At 48.2% G+C, this 19,662-nt stretch overlaps 1 protein-coding gene across 1 annotated transcript in view; it reads left to right on the top strand.

Annotated features, from left to right (window-relative positions):
• LOC147725993 (uncharacterized) overlaps window positions 1-19,662 on the top strand; it is a 273,904-nt gene that overhangs the window by 59,561 nt on the left and 194,681 nt on the right. Inside the window, exon 3 of the mRNA XM_086960111.1 lies at window positions 5,441-6,482. Coding sequence (XP_086816237.1) covers window positions 5,441-6,482 — 1,042 coding nt within the window. The remainder of the gene's footprint in view (window positions 1-5,440; window positions 6,483-19,662) is intronic.

Genomic DNA, 19,662 nt, shown 5'->3' with positions numbered 1-19,662 from the left:
AGGGCACCGGATGGTAGCCACCTCGACTAGGTGAGTGGGTGACGCTGTGTTCGCAGATCTCACGGACCAGGAGGCGTTGTCGGCGACCAGGCTGGAGGAGCGAGCTGTCCCACGATGGATGAAGCTGTCTGCGTCGCTGGACCCAGGATTGGGCAACAAAGCCTTGGCAAATTCCAGCCCACGCGGTGGACTCAAAATGGCGTCTGGAGTGGACCAGGAGGGTCCGGGGTGCCTCTCTTGAAGAAGGAAGCAAGGGCCAGTCTGGAGCAACCAGACCAGCAGCAGTGATGTCGTCGGGCGTCGTGAAGAAGGCCACAAGCCAGCCGGCTAGTAGCCACACAGCGCGGTGAGCAGGCAAAAGCAGAAGGGCCCCACGCCGATCGTGGAGATGCTGGGGGGCTGATCTTCGGTGCTGGAGCTGCTCAGGGTTGGGGCTTCTCGGACCCCAAAGCACTCACCAGTGGAGCACACGGTGGGCTTGTTGCAAAGAAGTCGTGCAGTCTTGGCGATCGTCGGTCCCTCGAGGTCTCGTCGCACTCACGGTTCTCAGCTTTGCTGTAGAGGTCAGAGGTGCCAGGGAAGCCGGGTCTCGTCGAGCTGGGTCGTCGGATTCGTGAAGAAGGACTTGCAGCAGACCGCAGTGTTCTTAGGATGGTGCCCGCTTGATGCAGGGTGACTACTCCTTAGCCACAAGGGAGAATCTTGAAGAAATCTTGATGTCCTTTCGCAGAAAGTCGTGTCTTGATTCCAAAGATGATCTAATTTGAACAGGGGGCCCGCTCCTATCTTTATACTAAAAAAGGGGGCTGACCCGGTGACTAGGTCCTGCCTATGGGTGGGACTAGGAAGGGGGTGGTTACACCCCTCTCCCATGCCGGACTTCCCCAGGCCAGGGGCTGGTGTGCCCCTGGAACTGGTTCAGACTGGCCTATGCGTAGTGAGCACCGGGGTGCCACTCAGCAGTCACCTTCCTGAAAAGCCCTGCCTACCCAGGATACACAAAACCATGTCTGGGACGGTGCTAGCACCGCCCCTGACAGGAAACACTTTGTCCAGGCTCCCCTCGCTGGAAGGACTCCCAGCTGCAGGGGGTCAGACTCGTGTCTGTGGTGGCAGCATCCATTTTGTGGAGCTGAGGCTTCGTTTAACTTTAACCGGGGTTCACAGTTACATACATGTCGTGTCCCTCTAGAAGGGTGGAATGCTAACCCAGTCGCCAGAATTGGCGAGGGGTTAGTATTCCAATTCGTATGACACCTTACTCGACATGTTTTGATAAAGCAATACCAAAGATAGCATGTAACCGTGAGGATTATAATGCACTTAAGAGTATATGGTATGCGTTATCATGGAACAGCTATTAGGACTTGGTTCCGCAAGCTGCAGACAGGCTCAGCTCATGCCAGAGCACCATCTCACACGATTCCAAGCACTCTGCCTTCAGGATTGTCAAGGCCTGCCATAGGAGTGACTGATAGGAATCGGTGTGTCCATTTTAGGGTTAGATATAGGTATACTATATCTACAGCAAAGGGTGATTACACGACTTTGCCCCAGCTGTCATGCAGCCAGTGGTGTCAAATTTAGGAGGCCAGCCAGGGGTGGCATAATACATGCTTCATCCCCTGGCAGCCCTGGGTACACCCATGCCCTGAGTTACAGGGTCTGATAGGGTGGCCCAGTACCAATTGGAAATGCACCTAGGGTACATGGAATCCATTTTACAGAGAGAGCAGTAGGTCTGGGGTCCTGATTGGCAGGGCCCCAGGTCGACTATGTCAAAAACCAGCTAAAACACAGGGCAAAAAGTTGGGGGCAACCATAGTCAGGAGGTACCTTCCTACACCTCTCTTCAGGGCTGGGGTGCACATCTGGGTCACCTTCAAACACAGGTGAGATGGACCCTCAACGAGCAGACTTACCATATCAACATGCTAGAACTGCGGGCAGTCCACTTGGCCCTCAAGGCTTTTCAACCAGCCATTCAGTTAGATTCAATATTAGTTTGAACAAACCAGGTGGAACACGCTCTCGTCCTCGGTCTCTCGAGGCCCAAGCAATTTGGCACTGGGTGCTAGCCAGGAACCTGTCGATAACGGCAATCCATCTGCCGGGAGAGCAGAATGTTCAAGCAGACTCTCTAAGTCATCACTTCCAAGAGCAAGAAGACTGGGTGCTCAACGACGACGTAGTAGAAGACATTTTCTGGCAGTGGGGGTCTTCCCAGCATCGACCTCTTCGCAGACGAAGACAACAAGAAATGCCACGCCTTCGCATCCAGATTTTACCAACCAGGGGCAAGGGGGAATGAACTTTTGATAAGCTGGTTAGGGACGTTTGCATACGCCTTTCCACCCCTCTCTCTCATTGCGAAGGTAGTGGCGAAGCTCCTGAGATCCAGGATAAAAATGATACTAATAGCACCAGATTGGCCTCACCAATGGTGGTCTCCAGATCTCTTGCAATTGTCACTTCGTCTGCATCAGAGGCTTCCATGCAGGCCGGACTTTCTTTCCAAGATGGGGGGGAGGGGTGAGGGGGGGGGGAGATCTTTCATCCCAGCCTCCCCTCACTCGGCCTGACAGCTGAAGTCCTGCAGACTGCATGGACATTCTACGGGAATCTAGGAGACCTTCCACAAGAACCTCATACTCTATGAAGTGGAAGAGGTTTTATTTGTGGTGTGTTCAGAAAGGTTGGAATCCGGTTACTGGTCAAGAATAGGTCATCCTACCATACTTACTCTATTTTGCCAAGTCTGGTTTAAAATACTCTTCTATAAAGGTACATTTGGCAGCCATTATGGCTTATCGTAAGTCTCCTAACCAACCTTCATTTTTTCAACTTCAGGTGGTTGATTTCCTACAAGGGCTAAAGGTTTACCCTCCTGTGAGACCTCCTTCTCCACCGTGGGAGTTGAATTTGGTATTGTCCAAGCTGATGGGCCCTCCCTTTGAGCCCATTCATGAAGTATCTCTGCAACACGCGGTTTATGCAGAGGCATTGGAGTAGGGGTAACTGTCCCCCACCATGCGCAATGCGATTGTCGCATTTCTCCTCAACGCAGGCAAACTGCCTGACAGATGTGCTTCCTGTAGTAGGTATTGGCTACCAATATATCACTTTTAAATTGTCAGATCATGTTGCATTTGCAGTCGGGCTTTATGCCGAATCGATAGACTTCAATGAACTTAAATACATTGTTTGCGGTCATCAATCAAATCAACCCTGCGGCCCCTGCTGCAGTGATATTTGATGCGGAAAAAGCATTTGACACCCTGGAGTGTTTTTTTAGTTTTTTTAGTTTTTTTACAGGCATTGCTCAGTAAACTTGGGGTTCCCCCAGAACTTCAGCTCCATGGTCCGACTTCTATATACCTACCTAGTCGTACAGCACCGCATAAATGTGGTGTGATCCAATACCTTTTCCCTGTTGCGGGACTCCAGGCAAGGCTGTCCACTTTCACCTCTACTCGATATTATAGAGATGGACCCCCTTGTGCGGCATCTTCAAGAGCAGTATATCCAGCAAGGAATAGGGTTCCATCAAGGTCCCCCTCTGGTTTCCTTGTATGCGGATGATATCCTGATATTTGTTCGAGAACCAGCCTTAAATCTCTCACCGATTATGCAGTAGGTGGAGCAGTTTGGCGTTTTTTCCGGGCTGGTTATCAATTGGAACAAATCTGAAATATTCCCCCAACTGACCCTACCACACCATTGACGCTAGATTTCCCACTGTGCTGGTGCGATGACCCTCCCAGATATGTTGCGGTAACTATACACCGCACAGCCTCAGAAGTTGTCTGGCTTAATTATGGAGTGCTGATCGAACGTCTCCCTGGACCAATAGACAGTTGGATCACACTCACATTGTTGGTGGCCAGCCGCATTGCGATTAAGACAGTTGCGTTACCCAACTTTTTATCTGTTTTTACACATCCCAATTCCACTTGGTCTCCTTTTTTAGCACCTTCCGGGGGATGCTGACGCTCCTGATCTGGGTAGGGTTGCAAGTGCTGGTGGGCTGGCAGGCACTCATACCTTCAAAAGAGGAGGGTTCGGAGTACCTGACTTTTATTCGTACTATTTAATTGCACAGGTGCATTACACCTACTTTTAATAATTTTAAATATAAACTTTTACAGTTTAAGTTTCTGCACAGTTTGCTACTCCTGTGCTGCTTGCAAAGATAGACTTCACGAGGCCAAACCGTTGGCAGATGTGCAATTGCACATGCTGATTTCATCCACTTAGCAGTATTTGGTCACCTGGAACAAATGGTTGAGACTGAGCTTCCGCAAATACCCTTACTGGCATTACTGGGGTATGTGCTCCCTCTAAGCCCCGGGATTAGACGCTTTACTGCAATTGCACTATTGCTAGCCAAGAAGCAGGTTTTCTCTTAATTGTGGTGAAGCTGCACCGCCGCTGGTGAGGCCCTGGCTGAGTGATTTAATATAATGCAACACTACTAGTGATGTGTATGCATCTTTGTTGCCTCTCACTTCCCGCCCCAAAAATATCTGCCAATCACTCCGTTCTTATTTGCTACTTTATTCTGAACTCACTGACTGAATTATACTCCACGGTGTCATCATTGTTGGGTTAGCCGACTGGTTTTGTGGATCAGATTTATCAAAATATCTGTACTGTATTGTTGTGATGATAATTATCGAACTATTGCTGCTGTATGAAATTTTCTTTAACAATTGGTCTGTATGCTTCACATTGTATGTACAGTACATTCTTGAATATTCTTATGAAAAATTGCACTAAAAACAAGGTAAACAAAGTTTATTATTGAGTCCTATTTTAAGAGCCCCCTCCCTTTCAAAACAATCCACCTTTCCTCAATCTTGGGAAGTAGCATGACCTGAAAGTAAGCATAACTCTTTACTCCTCTTTGATCTCCCACACTGAATAAGCAGATAAAGACTTTTCAACAGAAAGAAAGCATTCTAATAAAAGAAGACTATGTAAGAGTTATTTGTAGTAGGCCTTGTACAGCAACCATTGTGTCCAATGTATCCAATGTGTCGTGCCTTGGTTGAAATCTGTTTATCAGGCCCTAAACGGTCCCCAGGTGTCCTCCAAATGTAATCATTAAGGTTGTAGATCATATGTTTAATTTACGATTTTGTACATGTTGTCCAACCAGAAGAATGCCAGGGTGTGGTGGATTTTCCAGTGGAACAAAATGCCCAGTTTAACCATTCTTAGTGCAGTGATATTGTGTTCTTAAATTTCCTTGTTGGTATTCAAGACTCCAGTGCATTTTTACAATTCAACTGTACAGCGCTGCATAACTTGCAGAGGATAATGAATAAAGTATTTGGGAGATTAATGCTGCTAGTGAATCTGCCTGTTACGGAAATAGCTAATCGTTAATGCCTACATCTTTGCTTTAACGTGTGTCCTTGTATTTTGCATTTTCCAGTTCTGAAGTGGAAAATATAGATGAAACCGAGTGTGCTCAAATGGTCTCTAATGGGTCAGCTAAGACGAAATTAGCAGACACTAACACTGACCATTCCACTGCTTCGAGTATTCAAACAAGCAATTCCAAACCAGACTCCAAGAATAATGAAGTACATCCTGCTAAAAACATTCAAAAGGGGGAAACTGAAGAGAAGGTTGTAACTTTGTCATCTAAGCCATTAGTAAAACCTGGTGTCCTTAAAAAGAAACTAATAAAGAAAAAATCGGCAGTTGCCTTAGAACCTTTTGCCAAAACATTAAAATTTAAAAGAATTGCATTAAAGCCTAAAGTGGTGAAAAAAACAAAACCCAAAGGCATGGATACTGTCACAGATCAAGCACAGGGTCTAGAAGACGCAAGAAAGATAAATGCAGAGGCTGCATCAACTCCAGAGTTGGCGACTGGTAGAGCTGGTCTGGATTCTCAAAATTCTGCTGATCTTGGCTTGAATGGAGGCGTTAATCAACCAGTAACTGATTCAAAAGGCACAGTTGATGGAAGGAAAACAGGAGCAAAGAATGAAGTGGAATCTGGGAACAATTATCAAAATCGTTCCGAAAAGATTTCACAAAAGGCACCTGAGAAGAATACAAACAGAGATCAAACACATGTTGAAGTGAGAAACCCAAGCACTACACGATCTGGAGTGCCTAAAAAAGGAATATCCTCTAATCAAAGCTCAACAACTGTTACTGCAAAGCAAGGGGGGTTGACTCAAAAGATGACTTCAACCAAAAGTGGAGAAGATCAAAAGCCATCTTCAAGGCCTGATGTCAGTATAACTGGGGCAAGAAGTGCAGGAAAAGAAAGTTGTGCACAAAGACCTGGCTCAAGCTCAGTAAGCTCAAGCACGATTAAACCATCCATGTCAAGACGAAATACTGGAAAGTGTGTCTCTACAGTGCAAGAAAAAGATGGCAGAGGGGGGTCTAGGAGTATGGCAAAGGCTCAAGAGAGAGATGACCGACTAAGCACCAGTAAGGATGACCAAAGCAATAAGGTGAGAATAATTTCACTGTTTTTGCTAGCTTAATTTGCTAATGTGATCAAGTGTCAAATCTAAATGTATTTTGTTTAAAACTTCAAATTAGATTTTTTTAGATCCTTGTGTAGATTTAAATGCAGTGCATTATTCTGCGTTGTAGCAATTGCCTCCCACCCCCTTACCTGGTTAATTCCGTTCCATTAGACTTATACCCACAATGCTTGGAAACTGTCCTAATTTTCATGATATGCTTGGGTGACTAGCCCACCTCTCCTAGTAGGAGATTACAAAGACTGTCAAAACAAGTGCGAATAACTGCAAAATGGCACACTCTTGGAAAAGAACTTTGTACATCGAAGAACACTGAAAGATACTGAAGCCCAAATAAAAAAATACCTGAATATTCGAGGCATGTGTGCTGTAGATACAAATGCTTTGCATAAGTCTGCCATCTGGTTTTGGGGTCGGATGATTAAAAGTTGTTTTTGTTCCAAGATTTTTTCTTGGAATCACAAGACTGACTCATCCTCTTGGTAATACTACACATGGTCATAGACTCCATATTCACATTGTTTTTATCTGCCGACTGGTTTGGATGTACAATCTTGCGCTCCAGTTAGTCTCCATTGGGCTCTTTTCGGTCCGGTATATCTCACGATGGTATTGTTTTTATCGGTATCTTATTAACTCCATACTACAGTCTACATGCCGGGTTTTGGCTAGTTTCCCTTGGTCCAACGCTGTCGGAGAATGACCTACTAATGGAATGCACTCTTTACCCTTTCTGTTTTAAGTGCCACTCCAAATACCCTCACACCGACCAATATCCTGTTTGCAACTTATGCCTCTCGCCCGAACATAGAGAGGACAGCTGTGAGGCCTGCTAGTCTTTTCGGTAGAAAAAGACTTGGGGACTGACCTGCTAGAAGAGCAGGAAATGCAGCCCAAACAAGTGGATGATGTTCCTGACCTCTTCGGTCTGCAAGAGGACGAAAAAGCTTCAGCAGCGCAGGAGGAATCATTTTCCATCCATGATTCCTAATCCGTCTGAATCAGAAGAGGAGTTTGCCACTTTTCAGCCAGCACAGAAACCTACTTTGAATAAGTCTACCCCTGCTACAAAACTCAAATCGGTTCTCACTGAAAAAAACATCTCACTGGCCGCCACTGCATGGTGTGCGCTGAAAACATATTTTGGAAGCCTCGCCCTCTGTCTTCGCTCTGAACCTTCAGCCTAAGCAAGGGCCTCTACATCCACTCTGTCCGAGACCACAACATCTCATTCATGGCACCAAAAATAACGTATTTCAGACCCGAATGTCCCTCCATCGAAGACAGCTTCCACCACCAAAATGCTTCGTCTTCGGTACAAAATCTTCAGAGCCGATCCTCGAGCAATTTCATCAAACAAACGCTCTAAATTCAGCCAGGAACTAAGATAATGGTACAGCCACCAAAAGAATCTACTCCTAAAGAAGCAGTCAAGTTTTAGTAGAGGCTTTCGACATTCCTGATCCGATACTGTTAGTTGTAGATTCCTTCCCGTAGAGTTTCCCCCAGACGTCAGCCTGGATCTGGAGATTTTTTGTTCAGCAATACCCCTGAGCGTCAGTAGGTGGCGTAGATAGACTCCGTGTCCGTCATCATGGTCACTCGCCATATTTGTCTGAAACGGGTAGTAGATCTCAGTCAAGATATCCTAGATAATGCACAACCAGGGGATCTCTGGGATGATTACAGAAATTGACCCTCACGCTATCACTGATCCACATTTTTATCCCAGTCAGCTATTGCAGGAAAGTGCCCCTTTTTACATGGTTGCCCCCCAGTTTTTGCCTGATGTTGATGCTCTTTGATGCAGTGTGACCTGGGTTCCCGCTAACCAGGTACCCAGGTCTAAAGCTCTTTCCCTAAAACGGTACCCTTTGCAACCCCAATTAGCAGCTCTCTGGCCATATATTAGTCCTTTGTGAAAAGTACCATAGATTCCAAGGGCACTGACAACAGATGTCCTTTAAGAACTGCAGCACCTATTGTGCCCCCTTAGAGCCCCTGTACCTTAACACACACACACCCTGACCTTGCAGGCTGCGTGTTTCGGTGCAGAGAAAAGTGAAGATTCGACAAGTCACACATACCTGTGTGCCATGCCTACAAACCACTACCTGTGGTATAGGCAAGACGCCCCTCTAGCTGAGTGCACTATACCACTGATGAGAGTACAGGTGCATGAGCCCTGTACCCCTACATTGTCTAAGTCAATTCTAAAACCTTGTAAGTGCAGTAAAGCCATAAAGAGTATATGGTCTAGGAATTAGTCGTTACTAACTCCACAGCACCATAATGGCTTTACAGAATTCTGGAAAGTTTTATATCAAACTTCACTGCTCTCTAAATCCACTTTGATGCCATTGTGGGATTTATGTCAAATACACTCTGAGGGTAATTTTAGAGGTACCCTCTGAAAAGCGACCAAACTCTGGTGTCCTGGCTTAGTGGCTGCTCGCCAACTGCTACCTCCAGACATGTTTCTGGACCCTAGGTTGAGAGCCCCAAACGCTCAGGGTCATGTAACAAAGTACATTCAAGCCTCTGTCCCCAGGATGGTCAGGGTCCACGAAGAGTAAGCTTCAAACGCTTTCTTCCTTTGAGTTGACCCAGCCATTTGCTGTTCCCTGCAACTGACCCCCACCAGTTATAACCGCCTCTTTGTGCGGGAGAATTGGCTGGAAAACTAAGATAAGGAGTGCCCACCTCTGCCAACTCTACCCCTCAAGTGAGTGAGGCGGGGCACAATGCTCAGTCCCTGCCATCTTGAAGATGGGGGACCCAGCCAACCAGAGCGCTGCTTATGCCCTCCTCCCAGTGGAGGGTGACCTAATGGGGGGCGTACCCACCCCAAGGAAAGGACCCATTGGTCCCTACCTGCACCGATTTGAAACTCCCCTACCGGCCTTTCCTAACCTCGACCTGCTCCACCGGAATCCCGGTGTTTCCTGCAGCCAGCAGCCCCCCAGAATCCAGAAGACCTGCCCTGCCTACAAAGACTGTCTCCCGTGAGCACCAGACTTGATCAAGAACCAGACTCTGGCTCAGACCGAATCCTCACGCCTCACCCATCACCCACAGCCCGAGTTCGAGTGGCCCAATACCATGAAGAGGTTCTCCCCCCCCCCCCCACCCCCCCCCCCAAAAAAAGATCCTGACCTGGGCCCTGGTCATCCCTGACCTACCTCAAGCCTTCTGCAGCCTCTATCTGGATGGTCCGTCCCCCCCACCACCATCCACCGTGCCCACCCCTCCCCCACCAGACCATGCCAGGAGCTGGCCTTAGATGGCTCAACTGACAGTTTATAAGCCACCCCTGTGCTGCTGTGGGTGCCCCATGTCCCCTTAGCTTAACCCTAGGAGTTTTGCTCCCTCAACCTTGTGGCTTGCCAGAGCATCCACCAACCCATAGGCTGACATTGGCCTCAGCACTCTGCACCCGGGTTCCCTAGTGCTGCAGGGGGTGCTTTAAGTGCATCCTTGACCCTGGGGAACCCTTGTTCTAATCTCAAACTCAACCATAAAGACCTATTGCTCACTTTCAAATTCAAATCGATAACCTAATTTTTCCCCATAGGATTGCATTGACTGTTTTACTCTGAAAAAGTTCCAAGTGTTGAGTTTGTATGGAAACCTAAGCAACTGTGATTTAATGAAAGACTGTTGTACTTACCTAGGAAATGTCCCAGTGTGATATCTATTTAACAACAAGGGGTGGTGATGGACAGAGTTTCTGAATTAAGCAGAATACTCTCACCCAGTCAAGAGATCAGGGCCAGATCCAACACTGTTTTTTTAGCTCACTGCACCATCCCAGCTCAGAACCTGGCTATATGCAAATTAGTCTGTTCCTGTCCCAGTGCATGATGGGAACAGGGCAAATCAAACTACCAAGCCAATTCTTACACTGGGAAGGAAACAAGCTACCGGGGACCGGTTTCTGGCATTTCAGCCGTCGTCGGCCCGGCTTGCTTGAATCCTGATGGTGCAATGAGCAAGGGACTCACATCTGAGTATACCCTTCCACGCTTAGGGTGGACAAAATATGTAACAAGGGGTGGTGATGGACAGAGTTTCTGAATTAAGCAGAATACTCTCACCCAGTCAAGAGATCAGGGCTAGATCCAACACCGTTTTTTAGCTCACTGCACCATCCCAGCTCAGAACCTGGCTATATGCAAATTAGTCTGTTCTCATCCAGGGGATACTCATCAACAGTCATAATCTATGAATAATCCCCGCCCATGTGCGGGATCCCGGAGCATATAGAAAATACATATAAATATATATGTATAAATATGTGAAACCTATAATTGCAGCCTAAAAAACATTTTCTAACTGGCAAAAGTGCCTCAAAATTACATAAATTAGTATACATACAGTAGTACCCTTCCAAACCCTAAGGAAGAAAGAGCAGAAAACATTTGTATACAACAATGCTTTATTGCCATAGGAAAACCTGTAATTGCAGGCATTTGCAGTAGGCTGCAGTAGAGTATAAAGCAAACAGAGAAAACTGACACCTTGCCTTTAAGGCATTAGAGTAGGGGTACCGTGCCTTTAAGACCTGAAGGCAACCCCCTGCTCCCATGGTGCACCACAGGTGACAGTTGGGACAGTTCTTTTTTCCGGCTCCTTCTGTGATCCTGGAGCTTGAGCTCTTCAGTTTTCAACTGAAATTGGTTCTTTGAGAGAGTTTTCTCAAATTATTTGACATTTTTTGAATAAATAAGGCTTCTGATTAATTTTTCTGTCGTAACCCATAGGAATTTCCTGTCAGAATGCCTGCTCTTTTTCGGAAATGTCCTTGTGACAAGAAGATGGCTCTGAATGATCCACACTCTGTGTGTATTGTGTCTTCCATCTTCACACATTCCTGATCAGTGCCATAATTGTAGAAAATTTAAAAGTCGGACTCTTCGCGACATGGAGAGGATTCGACTTCATGCCATGCAGGAGATGGACAAGAGTCACCAGGTGGGTGCTTCCTCAGCCCCTAGATCGTCTCCTACAAGCAAGCATGCCCAGAAACTGCGTCATTCCACCTCTCCTGTCTCCAGAAAGAGGAATGAAGGTCGAAGATCTCCGTCGAGGACGCCGTCGAAAAGGCCCAGATCATCTTCACGACATCGATAATCTCCGCCGCAGTCAAGTAAGTCGGCGTCGAGGCACCATGCTTCGGGCTCGAAGTCCATGGCTGCTGATACTTTTAAGTCTCCGTCGACGTCGAGGCTTCCGTCGACATCGAGACACTCTCCGCCACCCTGGGAGGGATAGGCGTCGAGAGTTAGGACGGCGTCTAGGTCGCCGCGGGCATGCGGGCCGCCGTCGAGAGGGACTGTCAGATCCCATCCTTCGACGTCAAGGAGGTCGACGCCGAGGCGACATCAGGAAAGGTCGACGCGACGTCGAGGAAGGTCATCGTCGAGACTACGTCGAGCAACGTCGTCGACTCGACGTCATGAAGTACCTCAATCTGATCGACGTCGAGGAAGGTCGAGGTCTCCGGATCGACGTCGAGGAAGATTGCCGTCGAGGACTCCGGATCGACGTCGAGGCTCTGTCGGCCTCTTCACTGCGTGGTTCAAGACACCGCTCAACGCCGTTAGTCACCCAGACTTCTTCGACGTCGAGGATTTCGCCGTCGAGGGATAAAGTGACTGCAGATGTGGAGTCACCGGGTTCAAAGTCTTCAGGAGGAAAATCGTCATCTCCTGGCTTGAACATTGTGCAGGTTTCTCCAGAATCTACGCCCAAATCAGGGGGCAGCTTGATTTCTCATCCTCAAGGGGCTGTATCTGGACAGAGTAGTCCGGGCTCGGACTACTCCCGTACATATTCGCCTTCTAAGGCGAAGACTCCAGCTAGACCAGCTTGATCTCCTCGGAGCCCCAGGAGGTCACCCAGACTGAGATCGCGAGTCAGATCACATTCTCCAGTGCGGTCAAGGACACCTGCCAGATCCAAATCTCCAGTCAGGCCAAGTCCAAGATCCAAATCTCCAGTCAGGCCAAGACCAAGGTCTCCATCAAGACATCGGTCTAGATCTAGGGACAGTCACAACAGGGATCGTGACAGGTCCCATAGGAGGCGGCGTACAAGGTCTTCCACAAGGTCGTCATCCACTAGGTCTTCTTACCGAGATTATTCCCCGACCTATTCCTCTACGCCACCTTCCCGAGTCTCTCCAATTGATGACCTCGCGACTTTCTCAGATGTATTAGTCAGAGGAGCAACAAAGCTTAATATCACGCTGACCACTCCAGTGGTTCCCACTTCCGTGATCTTTGATACCCTCCGTCATCGTACAGCGCCCAGACCTCTACTTCCCCTGGTCCCTGGCCTCCCAGAACCAGCTTTGGCTACATTCCTCACACCAGCAGTGGTGGGATCTGTTCCATCTCGAATAGCCAAAAAGTATAAGGCCCCTGCAGAGGATCCCTTGTTCCTCAGATCGGATCCTCCTGCGGATTCTATCATTGTGGCGGCTGCCATGAAGTCCCATGCAGGCTCTACGTCTTCCTCAGTACCACCTGAAAAAGATAGCAAGCTTATGGACTCTTTTGGAAGGAAGGTATGCAACACCTCTTCTTCCTTTATGAAGGTGGCGAGTGCCTCTGCCTTACTTGGAAGCTACGACGGGTCTCTTTGAGACTCCATGACTCGTTTTACAGACAAGCTCCCCAAGGAAGATCGCCAAGATTTTCTGGAGACTTTGCAGGAGGGAGGCCTGGTAGCCAATCAAGTTATTAGCGCCGTAGTTGATGCCTCGGATCTTGCGGCTCATGGCTACTCAAGTGGCATTTGTTCCTGTCGTTCAGCCTGGCTCCGCCTGACAGGGCTCAAAGCAGATGCCCAGAAGAAGATTTTGAATTTGCCCTTCAGTGGGAAATCTCTGTTTGGTCCACACGCGGACGACGAAATGTCCAAAATGAAAGCTGAAATGGACACCGTCAAAGCTGTGGGATTGGAAAAGCGCAAGGAGTTCAAGAAACGCTTTCGCCAAGGTGACCGGAAGGCCTTCCAACAGAGGGTTCAAACCCCTCAGTGGCAGACCCAGTCGCAACAGAAGACGCAGTTCAAGCAGCGTCGTCCTGGCAGAGGAAGAGGTGGCAATACCAGACAGCAGTTCAACTCAAAACAACCTCCTAAGCCCTGAGCCATTGCTTCCTCCAAGTCTGTTCAGCACTCCGGTGGGAGGGAGTGTTTCTCATCATCTGACAGAGTGGCAATTCATTACAAAAGACAGATGGGTGCTGAGTATTGTGCAGCATGGTTACTTGCTGAAGTTCAAATCCCCTCCTCCTCAGCTGTTTCCCCAGTTGCAACATCTTCCACGTTACAAGACTCAATTGCTACAAGACGAAGTCTCCGTCCTTCTAGAAAAAATGGCCATAGAAGAGGTTCCCTTGATTCACAGAAATCAAGGAGTGTACTCACGATATTTCCTGGTTCAAAAACGAGGATCTGTCAAAGAATACAGACCCATCCTAGACCTTCGAAGGTTAAACAAGTTCATACGAAAAGAAAAGTTCTGTATGCTTGCCCTGCACAAGATCTTCCCGCACCTACACTGGATGTGTGCCACTGGATGTGACTGGATGTGTGCCATCGACTTGCAGGACGCCTAATTCCACATACCTGTGTCCATCAAACATCGGAAGTTTCTAAGATTTCAGATCGGACGTCGTCACTACCAATATAGAGTACTGCCATTTGGCCTGAAATCTGCACCTCGGACATTCTCAAAGTGCATGGCGGTGGTGGCTGCTTTTCTCCGCAAAAGAAAAATCTTCGTCTATCCATATCTAGACGATTGGTTGTTGAAGAGCTCCACTCCGTCTCTGCTTCAGAACCATCTCTCGTTCTGCCTAAAACTGATGAAGTCGTTGGGTCTTCACGTCAATCTGAAGAAATCCGTTCTCAACCCCTCCCAGCGGATCCACTACCTGGGTGCTTCTCTGGACTCACGTCAGGCAAGCGTGTGTCATTCGGAAGAGAGGTTGTCATCTATGCTTCTGAAGGCTCGCCTTCTTCTGGACAATCGGGCCCCAACAGCCAGACAAGTGTCCTCTCTGCTGGGATCGATGGCATCATGCATTTACATTGTGCCCAATGCTCGCCTTCACATGAGACCTCTGCAGCAAGCCCTCGAGGATCAGTGGTCTCAAAGATCGTATCAGTGGGAAGACAGAGTCCTGCTTCCTCAAGGAGCCAGGGACTCGATCAGATGGTGGTTGAAACGATCCAATCTTCTACGAGGAGTCCCGTTTCATCGTCCTCCTCCTTCTCAGTCAATTGTCACGGATGCCTCCCTCCAAGGCTGGGGTGCTCACATGGACCAACTCCAAGTTCAGGGCCTTTGGTCCGAGATAGAGCAGGGCTACTGTGAGAAGGTGGCCTGATATGCAGTGCTCACTATTCTAGTGAACACTATGTATCAGTCCAGCAACCCTTATTGATGATTGGTTGTAAGTCAACCTTATAGACCAGCTATCCTAGTAGCGTGGATACGAGCAGTCTAAGGCTAAAGACTCGAGAGGGCGTGTTAAGCCAGCTGTTATACCACATATACCCCTTGAACACCAAGTGAAAGGACACCACACAAGTGTTATGAAAATAAACAGTTATTTATTAAGAATCACAACAGCCCTGTACTCTTTATGAGGACAGGGTACTAAGCACAAACCAAAACTCTTACAAAAATACTTAAGTTAGCACAGTATATACAAATGCCCGAGGGGCACGGAAAACCATATACTTGAAAAGTGGAATGCGAAATTACTAGCAGGTAAGTACAGTACTAATAGGCTTTGGAATCGCTAGGACTTGACTATAGAATCGTTAGATTACTTCTAGGAGACCCAGGGGACTCGGGTGCAGTGTGTGCACTCTCACGCGAGATGCGGGACAAAGTCTATGGTAGCTAGAATTTGCAAAGTTAGTGTTCTCGGGCGAACCCGACCTGGTAGGGAGAAAACGAAAGTAGATTCTGACCCTTGGATACTGAGGCTATGCTGGGGCACCGAAATGCTGAAGTTACCTAGCCCAGGGGCTGCAGCTGCATAGGACTCAAAGGACGTCGGGAATCCTCGTTGACGGACCAGGAGCCTGGAAGAAAGAAGTTGCTAGCAGGCGACCAGTGAAGAAAGTTCGGTGGATCCAAGCCTGGATCGATGGAAGATGACACCTGAAAGCAGAGGGGACCAAGTTCGAGACTACTAGCCAGTAGTCAGTGGGCACCAGGAGGGCACCGGATGGTAGCCACCTCGACAAAGCGTGTGGGTGAAGCTGGGCTCGGAGATCTCACGGACCAGGAGGCGTTGTCGGCAACCAGGAAGGAGGATCGAGCTGTCCCACGAAGATAGAAGCTGTCGGCGTTGCTGGACCCAGGATTGGGCAACAAAGCCTTGGCAAATTCAAGCCCACGCGGTGGACCTAAAATGGCGTCTGGAGTGGACCAGGAGGGTCCGGGGTGCCTCTCTTAAAGAAGGAAGCAAGGGCCAGTCTGGAGCAACCAGACCAGCAGCAGTGATGTCGTCGGGCGTCGTTCAGAAGGCCACAAGCCAGCCGGCTAGTAGCCAAACAACGCGGTGCACAGCAAACAGCAGAAGGGCCCCACGCAGATCGTGGAGATGCAGGGAGGCTGATCTTGGGTGCTGGTGCTGCGCAGGGTTGGGGCTTCTCGGACCCCAAAGCACTCACCAGTGGAAGACTCGGTGGGCTTGTTACAAAGAAGTCGTGCAGTCTTGGCGATCGTCGGTCCCTCGGTCTCGTCGCACTCACAGTTCTCAGCTTTGCTGTAGAGGTGAGTAGAGGTCAGAGGTGCCAGGGAAGCCGGGTCTCGTCGAGCTGGGTCGTCGGATTCGTGATGAAGGACTTGCAGCAGACCGCAGTGTTCTTAGGATGGTGCCCGCTTGATGCAGGGTGACTACTCCTTAGCCACAAGGGAGAATCTTGAGGAAGAAATCTTGAAGTCCTTTCGCAGAAAGTCGTGTCTTGATTCCAAAGATGATCTAATTTTAACAGGGGGCCCGCTCCCATCTTTATACTTAAAAAGGGGGCTGACCCGGTGACTAGGTCTTGCCTATGGGTGGGACTAGGAGGGGGGTGGTTACACCCCTCTGCCATGCCGGACTTTCCCCAGGCCAGGGGCTGGTGTGCCCCTGGAACTGGTTCTGACCGGCCTATGCGTAGTGAGCACCGGGGTGCCACTCAGCAGTCACCTTCCTGAAAAGCCCTGCCTACCCAGGATACACAAATCCATGTCTGGGACGGTGCTAGCACCGCCCCGGACAGGAAACCCTTTGTCCAGGCCTCCCTCGCTGGAAGGACTCCCAGCAGCAGGAGGTCAGACTCGTGTCTGTGGTGGCAGCATCCATTTTGTGGAGCTGAGGCTTCAGTTAACTTTAACCGGGGTTCACAGTTACATACATGTCGTGTCCCTCTAGAAGGGTGGAATGCTAACCCCGTCGCCAGAATTGGCGAGGGGTTAGTATTCCAATTCGTATGACACCTTACTCGACATGTTTTGATAAAGCAATACCAAAGTTAGCATTTAACCGCGAGGATTATAATGCACTTAAGAGTATATGCTATGCGATATCATGGAACAGCTATTAGGACTTGGTTCCGCAAGCTGCAGACAGGCTCAGCTCATGCCAGAGCCCCATCTCACACGATTCCAAGCACTCTGCCTTCAGGATTGTCAAGGCCTGCCATAGGAGTGACTGATAGGAATCTGTGTGTCCATTTTAGGGTTAGGTATAGGTATACTACACCTACAGCAAAGTGTGATTACACGACTTTGCCCCAGCTGTCATTCAGCCAGTTGTGTCAAATTTAGGAGGCCAGCCAGGGGTGGCATAATACATGCTGCAGCCCCTGGCAGCCCTGGGTACACCCATGCCCTGAGTTACAGGGTCTTATAGGGTGGCCCAGTCCCAATTGGAAATGCACCTAGGGTACATGGAATCCATTTTAAAGAGAGCAGTAGGCCTGGGGTCCTGATTGGCAGGGTCCCAGGTCGACTATGTCCAAAACCAGCTAAAACACAGGGCAAAAAGTTGGGTGCAACCATAGTCAGGAGGTACCTTCCTACAGTCGTGAACATTCTCTTGACCCGGTACATGGCCAAGAGCAGGTGATTCTTCCATACCTTTTGCATTTAGCAAGATCAGGCTTGAAATATCCCTCCATCAGGGTTCATTTAGCTGCCATCACAGCATATAGGAAGTCTCCCTATCAGTCATCTTTCTTCCTTATACCTGTAGTTAAGGATTTCCTAGAAGGCCTGAAAAAAGTCTTCCCACCAGTGAGGTCTCCCTCTCCTCCCTGGGAGCTGAATATTGTACTGACTAAGCTGATGAGTGCTCCTTTCGAGCCTATCCATAAGGCCTCTTTGCAGCACTTGACCTGGAAAGCTGCTTTTTTAGTGGCGATTACCTCTGCCCGTAGGGTCAGCGAAATCCAGGCCTCGTGTTGCAAGGAACCTTACACGGTTTTTCATGCCAATAGGGTGGTTTTAAGAACACACCCAAGTTTCCTGCCTAAGGTGGTTTCAGACTTTCATATCAACCAGTCTATTACCTTACCTACTTTTTTCCTAATCCTTCCACTCCCCCGGAGAGGTCATTACACTCCCTTGATCTCCGGAGGGTCCTGAAGTTTTACTTGTCAAAAACCCTGCCTCTGAGAGTCTGACCGGCTTTTTGTTAACTATGGCAGTACTAATACTGGTCTGTCAGCTTCCAAACGGTCAATTACTCGCTGGATTGTCTCCTGTATAGCTTTTGCTTACCAACTAGCTAACAAAACCTTGCAGGGTAGACCACATGCACATTCTACCAGAGGGAAAGCTTCCACTACAGCTCTCCTTCGTAATGTTCCTATCTCTGAAATTTGTAAAGCGACAACTTGGCGGTCTGTCCATACCTTTACCCGCCATTATTGCCTGGACTCAGATACTCAGGCCGATGCCAGAGTAGGGCAGGCCTCTTTAAGGAACTTGTTTGCTTAAGATGTATTGTCAATATATGTCTTAGCTTTTCTGTGAAGTTTTTTACACTTCTTGCTCGTCCGCGAGACTTTGGGTATGAGCTTGCTTATCTATTCATAGATTATGACTATTGAGGAGTATCCCCTGGATGAGAAGGATTAGTTACTTACCTGTAATCCTAGTTCTCATCCAGGGGTATACTCATTAAAGTCATAAGCTCCCGCCCACCTCCCCGGACGAGCAAAGTTACTAAGTTATGAGATATTTTATTATGGATCTCCTCAGGTGTTATTCACCTCCAAAAAGAACTGATCCAACTGTCACCTGTGGTGCACCATGGCAGCAGGGGGTTGCCTTCAGGTCTTAAAGGCACGGTACCCCTACTCTAATGCCTTAAAGGCAAGGTGTCAGTTTTCTCTGTTTGCTTTATACTCTACTGCAGCCTACTGGCAAATGCCTGCAATTACAGATTTTCCTATGGCAATAAAGCATTGTTGTATACAAATGTTTTCTGCTCTTTCTTCCTTAGGGTTTGGAAGGGTACTACTGTATGTATACTAATTTATGTAATTTTGCGGCACTTTTGCCAGTTAGAGAATGTATTTTAGGCTGCAATTATGTTTCACATATTTATACATATATATTTATATGTATTTTCTATATGCTCCGGGATCCCGCACATGGGTGGGGATTATTCATAGATTATGACTTTGATGAGTATACCCCTGGATGAGAACTAGGATTACAGGTAAGTAACTAATCCTTCCTGTCCCAGTGCATGATGGGAACAGGGCAAACCAAACTACCAAGCCAATTCTTACACTGGGAAGGAAACAAGCTACCGGGGACCGGTTTCTGGCATTTCAGCCGTCGTCGGCCCGGCTTGCTTGAATCCTGATGGTGCAATGAGCAAGGGACTCACATCTGAGTATACCCTTCCACGCTTAGGGTGGACAAAATATTTAACAAGGGGTGGTGATGGACAGAGTTTCTGAATTAAGCAGAATACTCCCCGGTAGCTTGTCTCCTTTCTGGTGAAGAATTGGCTTGGTAGTTTAGTCTGCCCTGTTCCCATGATGCACTGGGCCAGGGACAGACTGATTTGCATATAGCCAGGTTCTGAGCTGGGATGGTGCAGTGAGATAAATA

Source organism: Lissotriton vulgaris, chromosome 3_1 (assembly GCF_964263255.1).
Source record: "Lissotriton vulgaris chromosome 3_1, aLisVul1.2, whole genome shotgun sequence".
NCBI lineage: Eukaryota > Metazoa > Chordata > Amphibia > Caudata > Salamandridae > Lissotriton > Lissotriton vulgaris.
The sequence above is the reverse complement of the archived record's forward strand: the minus strand, read 5'-3'. Positions and strand labels throughout refer to the sequence as shown.